At 38.5% G+C, this 12,872-nt stretch overlaps 2 protein-coding genes across 6 annotated transcripts in view; one reads left to right on the forward strand and one right to left on the reverse strand.

The window, feature by feature from the left end:
• The window catches only part of IFT80 (intraflagellar transport 80), a 136,524-nt gene extending 133,208 nt beyond the window's left edge, over window positions 1-3,316 (reverse strand). The window contains exon 1 of one of the 4 annotated variants that reach the window (XM_040480623.1): window positions 3,156-3,316. The gene's annotated coding sequence lies outside the window, so the exon portion shown is untranslated. The remainder of the gene's footprint in view (window positions 1-3,155) is intronic. The other 3 variants (XM_040480621.1, XM_040480620.1, XM_040480622.1) reach the window with 3 other exon arrangements.
• A 319-nt stretch (window positions 3,317-3,635) lies between these two features.
• The window catches only part of SMC4 (structural maintenance of chromosomes 4), a 46,286-nt gene continuing 37,049 nt past the window's right edge, over window positions 3,636-12,872 (forward strand). The window contains exons 1-5 of one of the 2 annotated variants that reach the window (XM_040480618.1): window positions 3,636-3,762; window positions 4,908-5,051; window positions 5,931-6,109; window positions 6,551-6,742; window positions 8,219-8,395. In XM_040480618.1, the coding sequence (XP_040336552.1) occupies window positions 4,913-5,051; window positions 5,931-6,109; window positions 6,551-6,742; window positions 8,219-8,395 (687 nt within the window). In that variant the 5' untranslated portion in view covers window positions 3,636-3,762; window positions 4,908-4,912. Of the gene's footprint in view, window positions 3,763-4,409; window positions 4,431-4,907; window positions 5,052-5,930; window positions 6,110-6,550; window positions 6,743-8,218; window positions 8,396-12,872 lie in introns of those variants that run through there. The other variant, XM_040480619.1, reaches the window with a different exon arrangement.

A 12,872-nucleotide genomic window follows, 5' to 3' on the forward strand; every position in this document is an offset into this window, starting at 1 on the left:
ACACTGACTGAGCTGGTCAGGCCCAATCAATTTATTAATCTTGAACAAATTCTCTAAGTATTTATTCATTACTTACATAAACCCATGTTTATTTATTCATTTTTATTTATTAATTAATATCTAATTAATCCAAATATTTATAATTAACTAAAACTTGATTAATATTTTTAAAGGTTTATCCACAAATCTAATATCAGACTTTATGAATGTTGAAACCACATTAGAAGACAGACAAAAAACATTTTTCTTTTTTTTGGGAGTGAAAGAGAAAGAGGGAGAGGGAGAGTGTGCGTGGGGGAAGGGCACAAGGAGAGGGAGAAAGAGAATCTTAAGCAGGGCTCAATCCCCTGACCCTGGGATCATGACCTGAGCCAAAATCAAGAGGGGGCACCTAACCAACTGAGCCACCCAGGAACCCCAAAAAACATTATTATGATGACAACAAAACTTAACTGTGCACTTAAGGAATTGCAAATGTGGATTTGAATTCTAATTCCGATTGTTCTCTTTGAATTTATTCTTATTTCTTCCTATGTGGTACAGTTTCACTTTTAAAATGTAAAAAGTGAGGGTTCTGTTCTCAGACTGCCTGAAATTACACATAATGGTTGTTAGTAGATGATTTTGGATCAGAAAGATGAGACTTGCTTTACTTTCCCAAATGACTGTAAATTAGTCATCCCAATCTGACCAGCTTCTTTTTATAATTAAACTCTTAATTTCATGAGAAGTATCCAAAGTATTGGAAGGGATCAATCAAGTCTTTTTTCTTGACTCTAATCTCTTCCCAAATCACTTCTTCACCTGTTCTAAGTGTCCTACTTTCACTTTAGATTTAAGTCTACTCTGTAGCTGTTTGCTATGTCTTTGCTACATCATACAATCTGGCTTACACATGTTTTAAAAATACTTGTTTTGGGGCTCCTGGGTGGCTCAGTCAGTTAAGCATCCGACTCCGGCTCAGGTCATGATTTCACGGTTTGTGGGTTCAGGCCCTGCATTGGGCTCTGTGCTGACAGCTCAGAGTCTGGAGCCTGCTTCGGATTTTGTGTCTCCCTCTCTCTCTGCTCCTCCCCCACTCACACTCTGTCTCTCTCTCAAAAATAAATAAACATAAAAGAATTAAAAAAAAAAACAACTTGTTCTGAGCGGGCATGGTTAGTTTCGACTAAATCTAAAGCCATAGGTAACTTGATTTATTGAAATAACATTTCTTTCTCATCTGTCATTAAGACCTACTGTTATTTAGAGCAATCATCAAAGATAGTAATACCAAGAACTATCTCTAACTTATTTTTCTTTCTATCCCCTCATCACTAATTCAGGAATTCACCAACAAAGAATAGTATCTGACTGACTTTAAGTGTTTAGACTCTTAACCATTAAAAACTAGAAAAGCTGTATATTTTTCCTCCTAAATGTGCCTGGATTTTTTCCATTCTACTCTGTAAGCACTTTTCACCTTCCACATAATAAAGCTATGCCTGATCTACATCTTTTTCCTGTCTTAACACATCCCATATAACTGCTGTTATTTTTTTTTCTTTTTTATCAAGTCATTCCTTCGCTCAAAATTTTTCTAATAGGTGTTTCCTCTATATCATATCTACCATCCAAAATCTGGCTGTCAAGACCCTTCATAAGCTGATCTTTTAACTTGACATCCCATCATTCATCCTTAGCACATGCCCTAATAAGGTCAGTGTTGTAAACACAGTAATATCAAATGCTTACAGCATATGTGTTAGAGAAAATTATAAATAGTCCTATGAGGTAGGCATTATATCCTGATTTCATGATAAATAGTCTCAGAAAAATTGATAAATTTTGTAAATTATCCAAGCATATGGTTAAAAAAAATGATGGGATTTGGGATTTTGTTATGTTACATCTTTCCGCTACATTGTGATCTGTGACCCTTATACACCACTCAGTTTGGTCTAGTTTTTGCTTTTTTTCATGGTTGACCTCTCCAACTCGGGTTTTGTAGTATTTTACAAACTTCAAAAATCCAAATGATTCCAGAAACTTTCAAAGAGAATCACTACATTTTCTTGATATAACCAACAAATTTTTTTTTCATTGAGTTTTATTGTCCATACTTTGTCATATGAAAACAATAATTATTTTTTTCAATTTTAAAGGAATAGTATAGTATGGAGTCAATGCTCCTGCAAACCACACCAGTCTCTCTGAACCTCACCAAATTCTTACAGTTGGCAGGGAGTGTCCTCTACACCCCTCTTGAGAATCACTGAACCTGACATAATGCTCCTGGGGTCAGACTTAACAATACTTACTTAGAATGTTAATGCAAATTCATTCATAAAGCAGACTTATCAGTGATTCAGTATGTCAGCCCTAGATATGCAAAGGTTAAGGGGGGTAAAACGGCTCCCAGTTCTCAATGTCAACTACATAAGCGTCGCTGAATAAATACTTATAGGAGATAGTCAAATCAACCAGTGGTTAACATAACGGGGGATTAGGATTTGGGAATCTGATCAAAGTGCTGGGAAAACTAACTCCCCAGAAAAATGCACAAACACACGGAATTCCGCATTCAACTTAGCGGGGGACCGTGGGAGTGTCAGGAACTCCACTGAATCTCAAGCACCTTACCACCAGGACTACAGACTCCAGGTTAAAAATTGACTAACAAAACTAAATTCTCTAGGAACAGGAATATTTGCTTAATAATCCTTATTATCCCTTGTACAGTGTAACGCATTCAAGTTGCTTGAGAAATATTTGCCCATTGATAATTTTCTCATAAAGACAATCAGATGACACCGACAAATCATTTCTTCCATTACGAAATCTTTCAAATGATTTTAAAAGCCCGAAATCTCCTTTCACTAGTGACACTAATGACCTAACACCAATAAATTCGAAATTACTTTGCTATTCACATGTAGACTATACTATTATTCGCCAATCCAGGTTTTCTGTTCTTGTCCCTCTACTCCCTCCAAACTCTGGGCTTCCTGCTTCGGATCCCAAAAGCTACGTCCAGAGCCCCACTGCTTCCAGGGAGACGGAAAATAACTGATGCCCTATGCCGCATGCACTATTAAAACAGGTATGGTGGGATCCACTGATGGCCACAATTTCCAAACCCTTTCCTCACTAAGTCCAGAGGTAAAGAGATTTACCTTTAGTTGCAGGAAAGCAGTGGCGATTATTCCCACAGAGCTGGGACCAGTTACCAAGAAGCCTCCCAACCTCCCTGTCACCATAGTGATTTCTAAGCGCTACGCACACTCCTTCTTCTCGCGATACTACCACGCCGCGGGTCACCCAAGCCCGCTCTCTCTTTAAGGGACGTTAGGGGACGACTGAGCCCCCCCTCCACCTAGGGGGTGGAGCCCTACATTTTTTTCCCTCTTGTTCAAACCTCTACAGTTCGAGGTGTTTTTTTGTTTGTTTGTTTTTTTAATATTTTTATAAGAGTACTGTTGCCGTAGGCTTCAGGCAAAACTGTTTCGCTCCGCGTTTTCACTTAGAAACGTCTCCGGCCGCCAGGGTCCCGCCAAGGATTCACGCAGGCGTGTATGCGACCAGAAGATGGCGGTGGTAGTCGCCGCATTTTTTTCAAATTAGTGATTCCCAGAAAGCACTGCGCGCATTTGTAACGAATTTCCGTTCGAGTTTGTATTTTAGGCGCCATTTTCGAGTGAAGGACCCGGAGCCGAAACACCGGTAGGAGCGGGGGTGCTGTACAACGGTTTCCAGCTTTGATCTCCCTGGGCTGCCCCGCAGGTAAAGTACTTCTTTTCCTGATCAGGTTGTCACACTCTTACTTCCTGCCCCGTCTGCGGGCGCCTGGAAAGTAGAGGCCTTGAGCTGGAGCAGCCGAAGTCTGGGCTGAGGCTGCCGCCGGGAGATTTCTCTCGCTGTCACCCCTCCCCCCTCGGCCGCCTCCCGGCAGTCGGGACTCCCGCGCGCTTCGCGCGGGCGCCACTTCCCTGAGCTACTTAAGGGTCTGTCGGCGGGGGTGCGGGACTACGCGGACTCTAAGCCTTGCGGATCTCCTCTCAGAAATGCTGGTCTCTCGGGGAAAGGGCGTCTCCCGTGCCCCGGCCCCCTGACCTCTCTTCTCTCAGGGGACTAATCACCGGGTCTGAGCCCTTACTGGTGACCTTTTGTAGTTTATTGTCCAACGAGACTCCGCAGCGGGCCCCGGAGAGACAAACCCCACCACCCCAAGACGATTGAACTGGAGCAGGCGCTGCCTGTGTCCGATTTAGAAGTCGAGAGTGGTCCACCCCATTCTCCGGCCGCCTTTCCGGGTCGGACGGTGGCGAGGAGACTTGGAAGCCCTCGGGCCGTCAACGGCGCCAAGAGCTAAATGGCGGGGAAAGTGGGCGGCGAGTCGCCCGTTAGTCTTAGGTACCTTAGGAAGAGTTGATGGTCCCTCAAACCTGAAGGTAATAGAACTCTCAACAAAGTCTGTGCGCTTGCTTCCCTAGCCCGAGAGCGTGGGAATGTCAGTAAATGCCGGCTTATGGGAATTATTTCGTTAGGAAATCAAAGGAAAATATTCTTACACCCTTATACTGTGGGAGGATGAGGGTGAGGAGCCATTAGGAAAATATAAAGAACTTAAGCAGTTCTATCCTTGCTTGATTACCGAGCACGTCTAGGTTTTCCCACTTGATTCGGACTTAAGACGAATCCCGCCTTTTTGGCACTTGGGTTTTATGTGCCTTGTTTAACGAGCACCCGCTGGCGTCAGAGCGGGGATTATTAAAAAGGGGCTCTCGGAAACGGATGGACGGAGTTTCCTCCCGAGTCGGGTGGGGTAGGGGCTTAGTCGGTTGCAACGCGGGGGCCGGCGGGAAGTGTACCGGCCTGGTCCTGCAGCCCGGCGGGCTGACTTGCTCCCGGCTCTCCCCCTGCCCCAGCGACCATGCCCCGTAAAGGCACCCAGCCTTCCACCGCCCGGCGCAGAAGAGAAGAGCCGCCGCACTCCCCGGACGGCACCAGTAGCGACGCGGAGCCGGAACCCCCGCCTGGCCGCGCGGGCAGCCCGGCCCCTGCTACCGCAGGTGAGTACCCCGCCGCGACTCGGCAGGAAAGCGCGCTGGTAGACCCGGGTGGGTCAGCGCCCAACCCGGGACTGGCTGGTGTTTGGGGGCGCGGAGGTGAGGGGCTGCGGAGTTGACGTCTGTAGGTCAAGAGGAGCAGCTCAAGAAGCTGGTGGGATTTTCAGAGATGGAGTGGTCGTGCAATTTCGCTTGTAACGGTGCCGGAGGGGATTGGGGCAAGTTCGTGGCTGTTATGAATTTGTTTGTGGCCTTTTATTTCCGCGGAAATCGACATGGTCAGCCAATAGCTAGTGGACTTTGTTCCAGACAGAATTAACTTTATTGTATGTTACAGTTGTTTGACGCTAACAACCTCCCAGGTCTTAAATTGTTTTTAAAGAGATGATAATTTACTCGAAACTACTGTAGCTTTTGTGAGTACAGGAATTGGATGACATTAGGCAGCCCCTGTGACAGTGCCGCTGGAGCTCTTTGAGTGTCCAAAGTGAGGGTTCCTGGTGCTCAGAGATACGGAGAAAGTTGGATCTAGAACCTTAGGATTTAACCACCTGTTTAGACGTGGAACAGAGAATATCGGGTTGTTGTGGTTTTCCTAGATTTGCTTTATGTTGTAGTGTTTTGACTCTTAAGAGATACATTTTTGTGGGATTTTGTGACTGGTGGCGTTTCTTTTAAGAATTTCTTTTTATATAAAACTAAGCTGAAATTCTCATTTCTCCTGAGTTTAGGATAATACTACATTTCAAGTGGAAAATACAGATTCCTAGGGTTCATAAATAATATTTCCCCAAAGATTAGCAGGCAGTAGTCCTCCGAAATAATTGCACTAATGCAGGCTTTTTTTTCCCCCTTGCCCTCCTTTTCCTTTGACTGACTTAGAGACACCGAGTGAGGAAATTGATAATAGAAGTTTAGAAGAGATTTTGAATAGCATCCCTCCTCCCCCGCCTCCAGCAATGGCCAATGAAGCCGGAGCTCCTCGGCTAATGATAACTCATATTGTAAACCAGAACTTCAAATCCTATGCTGGGGAAAAAATTCTGGGACCTTTTCATAAGGTATTTGACCATTTTAAATAACTATTAATAGGGTAATGTGTATATTTCAATTTTTATCATATATCCTGCTTGATAACACATGGTATGTTTCCTGTGTTTTTTAACAACTGAAATTGGTTTTTGTTTATCCTGGTGGTTATGTTTGGTACCTCTTTGGCTGTTAAGTTTTCCTCACTGAGTAGAATTGGTGAGTTTTTTGTTTGAAGGCACTATTTTCTTTATTAGAATGAATTTTATAAAGAAAATAAGCTAGAATTAGGTGTTCTTTAAAGCGTTGAAGCTTGTTATCGAGAATATGATATAAGTAAACAAGTTGAAATGAAAACTTTTACTTAATAGTTTCGCTGCAAGTAAAAAGCGCAAGCGTTTTAAATTAAAATCAGTATGGTATGACCTTTTCTTTAACTTCAATTTAATTTTTTTACTGTTCTTTTTATGCAGCGCTTTTCCTGTATTATTGGGCCAAATGGCAGTGGCAAATCCAATGTTATTGATTCTATGCTTTTTGTGTTTGGCTATCGAGCACAAAAAATAAGATCTAAAAAACTTTCAGTGCTTATTCACAATTCTGATGAACACAAGGATATTCAGAGTTGTACTGTAGAAGTTCATTTTCAGAAGATAATTGATAAGGTAAGGGACTTCTGACTGTTCTAGTTATTTACAGCCTCAAGTGTGGAACACAGGATTTCCATACATTGCACATTTATTATTTTCGGCTTAAATAGCCTTTTAAAAATTAGTGTATGGTTAAAGCAGAATGGATGGATACTGATTTCATTACTTCCAAGATCATATTTTCTTTGAGTAGTGGTGGTGGCAGCCATTAAAATATTAAAATTTTTAGCCAGGGCAATGAATTATAAGTAGCTCATGATAGCTACTTTAGAATAAAACATTGAGCAGTTTTAGTATCTTGAGTGCCAACACAGGCATTCTTTCAGTATAAAGTTATGTTTTTATTGCTTTCAGATAAATTACCTAAACTTGAAAATGTAACCGATGACTAATTTTATCATCCCCATTTTAATTAATATTAGTAGTCTTGTGTGTCTGTAATGTGAAAGAACTCTACTTCAGTTTACCCTTTTAAAACAGGGGAAGGGTTAATACATGTGTTTTCTAGAAAAGAAAACAATTTTAGCTAAAGTGTCTATATTATCTATGTGATTCTGGTTCGGTTGGTATTGGTTTTTTTCTCATCTAATAATTAACTTTGGAAATTCATGGCTTAAAAATGACTAGTTGGAACCTAAAAATACAGAAAACTCCATAATGAAGCAAGGATGTGATTTAGATTCTAAGTTATGTATTTTAGATTTTTTTTTTTAATATAAAGGGCTTTAGTTAAATTTACATGGTATCTATATTAATTTTGTTTTTTAGTGCTTTTCTATTGTACAATTTAGGTTGGAAAATTAGATTGCCACTAAATCAGGTTTGATTTCATTGCGTATTATAATTATGTTCGATTCGTGTAAATTTTAAAAGCCATTTGTCAAAATGACAAAGCTTTTAAGGGAAAGCAAGTTTTACTATTAAAGTAGATTTGCACATCATTTTTTAAAATCCAGTTGATTTTTTTAAAAATTGGGGGAATGTAGTTGTCAATTCTTTGCAACTGTTTATACCCTCCAATGGCATATTGTTTACCAAAAAAAAAGACAAAAGCTAAGCCAAGTTACGCCATTCCTACCTTACTTTCTTTGGATCATTTCTTGCAGCTTTTCTAAGTGGACTAGTAATTTAATCTGTCAACATGGTTTAATAGTTGGAGTGAGTTTATTTCAGATATGGTGAGATTCTTGTACCCCTTCAAATACTCTTTTTCAGTCAGTAGAGTTTTAGGCTTGTTTGGAAGTGGGTTTTTTGTTTTGTTTCTGTTTGTTTGGCTTTTGGTTTTTGTGATCTATGAGGAAAGGGATCAAACAACTTGGAAACTATTCTTTGCCAAGAGGGTCATTTCTGAGAAATACTGCCAGTTTATGTGCATGTTCAATTGAAGTTTTTAATCCATAGAATTAGTTTCAATATGAAGAGTGAAATTTGGTGCAGATCTGTGACTTAATACCAACAATTGTTTTCTGGTTTTGTTTTTCCACAAAACAGGAAGGGGATGATTATGAAGTCATTCCTAACAGTAATTTCTATGTATCCAGAACTGCCTACAGAGACAATACTTCTGTCTATCACATAAGTGGGAAGAAGACAACGTTTAAGGATGTTGGAAATCTTCTTCGAAGTCATGGAATTGACTTGGACCATAATAGATTTTTAATCTTACAGGTAAGTTTATTAAAGATTTTAGACCTCTTCTTACTCGTTACTTTTTTTTCTATAAAGTTTAGAGGGGTATCCCCCTGTTGGATGCATCCTGTACTTTTTGAGGCCTTAAAGTACTGTAGCAGCACATCATGGTTTACATACTACAGTCAAGATGCGAATCATTATTTGCTGCTCTAGAAATTTAAGGAAATTCATTCAAAATTATTTTTTCACTGTGAGATGCACATTTTATGTTTGGATGGACTGACATACTTGTTCCGCTGTAGCAGCACGTAAATATTGGCGTAGTGAAATAAGTATTAAACACCAATATTATTGTGCTGCTTTAGCGTGACAGGGATATAACAGCTATTTGTTATTACTGATTGTATTTTCCTTTAAGATAACATTTTAAATGAGATTCATTATCTTTTTATAGTCCTTTAATTTTATTTTTATCTCTACTAATATTAAACAGCAAAAACATGAAAAGAACTCTGTACACTTAGTGTTTGACAATTTTACTTGAGCACCTTACTAATTTTTTTTTTTTTTTTTTTTTTTTTTAACACTACAATGGTTAACTAAAAGCTTACACAAGCTGGTTTTTGTTTTGGTTAGAATGGCCTGTTTGAACCACTAAATACTGAAAGATCAGAAAGTAACTGACATTTCATTCTGAAGTATTACAACTCTTGAAGTCTTTTTAAGGGCTATAAAACTAAGTACCTGGTCTTAGGTTGAATTTTATTAGAAACCCTGTCTTCTTTATTAAAGATATGTTTTACCAGCCTTGCTTGGTAAGAAAAATACTTTTTCTTCCCTATCTTACCTTTAAAAAAAAGTTGTCAATGTAAAACATGACTTTATCAGGTACATTAAAATTCCTTTTTGATTGGAAGCTACTTTTCTTTTCCTGTGTTCTATCCAGAATCTCTCAAGAGCATAATAATAAAAGCAAACCTATATTGTGATTTAAAATAGTTGCTGATATTATTTAATAAGTCTTGTGACTGATTTTAAAGTAAGTTGGGAATTTTGATACTAAAAGTTTCATTAGGATAACTGAGTGTTCTCAATTGGTTCTCATTATTCTGGAATGACTTATATTGCTATCTTTTGTTACCAGGCACAGTGCATTTGTAATACTTCTGTAACCCAGACTTATTTGAAAATGAATGTTAGGGGAAATCAGCTGCAGATACAATTCTAAACAATTGAATTTACATAAATGTGGAATTAAAGGGGTGTGTGTGTGTGTGTTTAATCAAATTGAACTGTTTTATGGACCTTCATATTATGGGATTTGGTTTGGTTAACTATGGATTAAAAGTTATTTCATTCTGTAATACTGTATTTGATACTACCATTTTGCAGCAACCTATACTCCTGTTTATTTTTTATTTGCTATTTACTATCCTGGGATAATCGGTCAAAATTTTACACCTGTGCCAAGACTCCTTAAAGTGGACTGCATTTTAACCTTTGCAAGGGTAAATTTTTTTCCCCTTGGTGCAGCCTTTCTGTACATAATTCAGTAATAAAGAAAACTAAATAAAGTCACAATTTCCTGAAGAAGTAAAAAACAGTAATTTTTAAATTGTCAACTTTATATTAAATATGTGCCTCTGAAGCACGTAGGAGCTTAAACCATTTGTCCTCATAATAATTTCACCCTTTTTGTGTCATTTTAACAAATTATTTAAAACATTTTTAATGTCAAGGTAAACTTACTTCCCATGTAATAGATTCATTTCCGTTTGATTAAGTTTACAGATAGGAACCTTAGGAGTTCACCTGTTAGGAAAAAGAAACAGGGATTGGACCAGTAGAACTAATGATGCCCTATTTAAAAGCTTGAGGGAAAGTGGCAAAATCTATAGATTTTTATTTAGTTCCGTATCAAAAACTTAGACTCTTGCACTAATTTAAAGCAGTTGGAGGTAAGTAAGAATATGGTTTTTTATTAGTTCTCTCCTACATCTCTCTTAAAAAACTAGCTGGTGAGGCGCCTGCGTGGCTCAGTTGGTTAAGCGGCCGACTTCGGCTCAGGTCATGATCTCACGGTCCGTGAGTTCGAGCCCCGTGTTGGGCTCTGTGCTGACAGCTCAGAGCCTGGAGCCTGTTTCAGATTCTGTGTCTCCTTCTCTCTGACCCTCCCCCGTTCATGCTCTGTGTCTCTCTGTCTCAAAAATAAATAAACGTTAAAAAAAAATTTTTTTTTAAAAACTAGCTGGGATTGGAAGGTTGGAAACTTGGAGTCATCATAATATCAAGAACATAAATGATTAGTTTGAATAAAATGTATAGATGTTTGGCCAGTGGTAGTAATTAACAGCCTAAGTAATCTAAAGTAAAGTGAAAATTTATTTTTAAGATGAAACACCACTAAATTTGGGGCACCTGAGTGGCTCAGTTTGGTTGAATATCAGCGCAGGTCATGATCCCAGGGTCATGGAATCAAGCCCTGTGTTGGGCTCTGCTCTGGGCATGCAGCTTGCTTAAGATTCTCTCTTTTTCTCTCCCTCCCCCTCCCCTTCCTCCCTGTCCCCCGTCTCCCTCTCCCCATGCACACAATCTCTCATCCTGTCTCTAAAGGTTAAACAAACAAACAAAAACACTAAATTTTAGAAGCCCATAAGGGTAAAATTTTTTACAGTGTTTAGTTGGTTTAGTGGTTTCTTGAAGTAGGCATTTCTAGTATTTGAATTCATTTTAAATTTCATTAGTTGACTATTCAAACGAATACCTAATGGGGCACTATGCTAAGATGCTGTGAATGTTAGAGATAGTTAAAACCCTGTTTCTTGTTCTTGAAAGCACTTAACACGTGCCTTCAGAAAGTGTTAAGATTATAACTGGCCATGGTACTTTTCATGTTTATACATGTCTGCATTTATATATACCTTAATTTGAGAGCCTTTGTCACATTGTAATAACTATTGGTGAAAATAAGTAGGATTTTATTAGCTCTCCATGGCATTTCATGGTAACTATGATTTACAAATGAGTTTTAATTGGTTTTGGTGCATTTGCACCAAATGTTAAAAATTAAAAGAATGTTAACTTTCAAATGTTAAAAAGTTAAAAGAATGACAACCTTCATGCTTTTATTATGGTTCAAAATTACATTAAAGATTGCTGTTTCAGGAGTGGTTTTGTAAACCCCTAAAAGCTACAACTGTTAAGGCAATTTTAGTTTTGTCAGTTTTCAACTTCATATGGTTTTTGTCTTTATTATTATAAAACCTGAATTAGAACTTTAAATAGGAACCAAGATTTTTTTTTATTCTACATTCTGCTAATAAATTTTTATTCTCATTTGCTCTTTGTGAGCTACCAGAGGCCAACAAACCAAATCACCAAGGTTAGTATGTGCCTAAAATTAAGTACATCAGTAGAAAGGAACCTATACCCCTGTTAGTAATTTTCCAAATTAGTAATTTGGAAGTTTGATTAATTTTTACTTCTATTTCTTCTTCCTTTTTCTTTCCTGTATACTTCTAAGGCTGGCATGTCATACAGATTTTTTGGGTTGTGGTCTTTTAGCCTGTACAAATAAATTTGTGCTATATCAAAAGAATTTTTAGCTCTATCCGTAGCACCTAAGTTATCCAAGTGTTTGATTTAATAGCCTCAGCTTGAAAAAAAGTAGGAAGCTACTCCTAAGCAACCAGGATATCAAGCAGCCCACCTACTAAAGCGTTACCCTTTCTGTTGATGTACTTATTTGAGGCAGATACTACCTTGGTCATTTGGTTTGTTGGCCTCTGGTAGCTCACAAAGAGCAAATTAGAATAAAAATTTATTGGGGCGCCTGGGTGGCGCAGTCGGTTAAGCGTCCGACTTCAGCCAGGTCACGATCTCGCGGTCTGTGAGTTCGAGCCCCACATCAGGCTCTGGGCTGATGGCTCGGAGCCTGGAGCCTGTTTCCGATTCTGTGTCTCCCTCTCTCTCTGCCCCTCCCCTGTTCATGCTCTGTCTCTCTCTGTCCCAAAAATAAATAAATAAACGTTGAAAAAAAAAATGGAGAAAATAAAGATTATCAAGAGAAAATAAAAACTCAAAGCCTAGTAATTTGGGGCCTTTTAGTTTTAATGCAAATACCCATATGAGAAGAATCCTTCAGGCGCTATTCAGAAAAAAAGTTTGATAGCTGTGTACTTGAATTTCTTATGGTTCATGCTTGCTAAAATTTAGATTCCATTTGTATAAGAAGAGCATCACTATTTCTCAGATTTTTAACCTATATTTTGTAAAATAGATTATCAAAGAAATGGTGTAACTGAATCACAGTATCCTGATTTGTCACACTGTAAGAAGATATAAGCCCTTGGTATTACAAATATTGAAATATGTTTGCAGTTTTTATGTTACTCTTAAAAATGATAGTTGATATTTTACAGGGTTGTGTAATGTCTCTAATACAATATGAATATAACTTAAAACCATAGGAAGTTTGTAGTAAATAACAAAAAAAGTAAAACCTTATTCAAGT

Source organism: Herpailurus yagouaroundi, unplaced genomic scaffold, assembly GCF_014898765.1.
Source record: "Herpailurus yagouaroundi ecotype Mexico unplaced genomic scaffold, PumYag 159, whole genome shotgun sequence".
Taxonomy (NCBI): domain Eukaryota; kingdom Metazoa; phylum Chordata; class Mammalia; order Carnivora; family Felidae; genus Herpailurus; species Herpailurus yagouaroundi.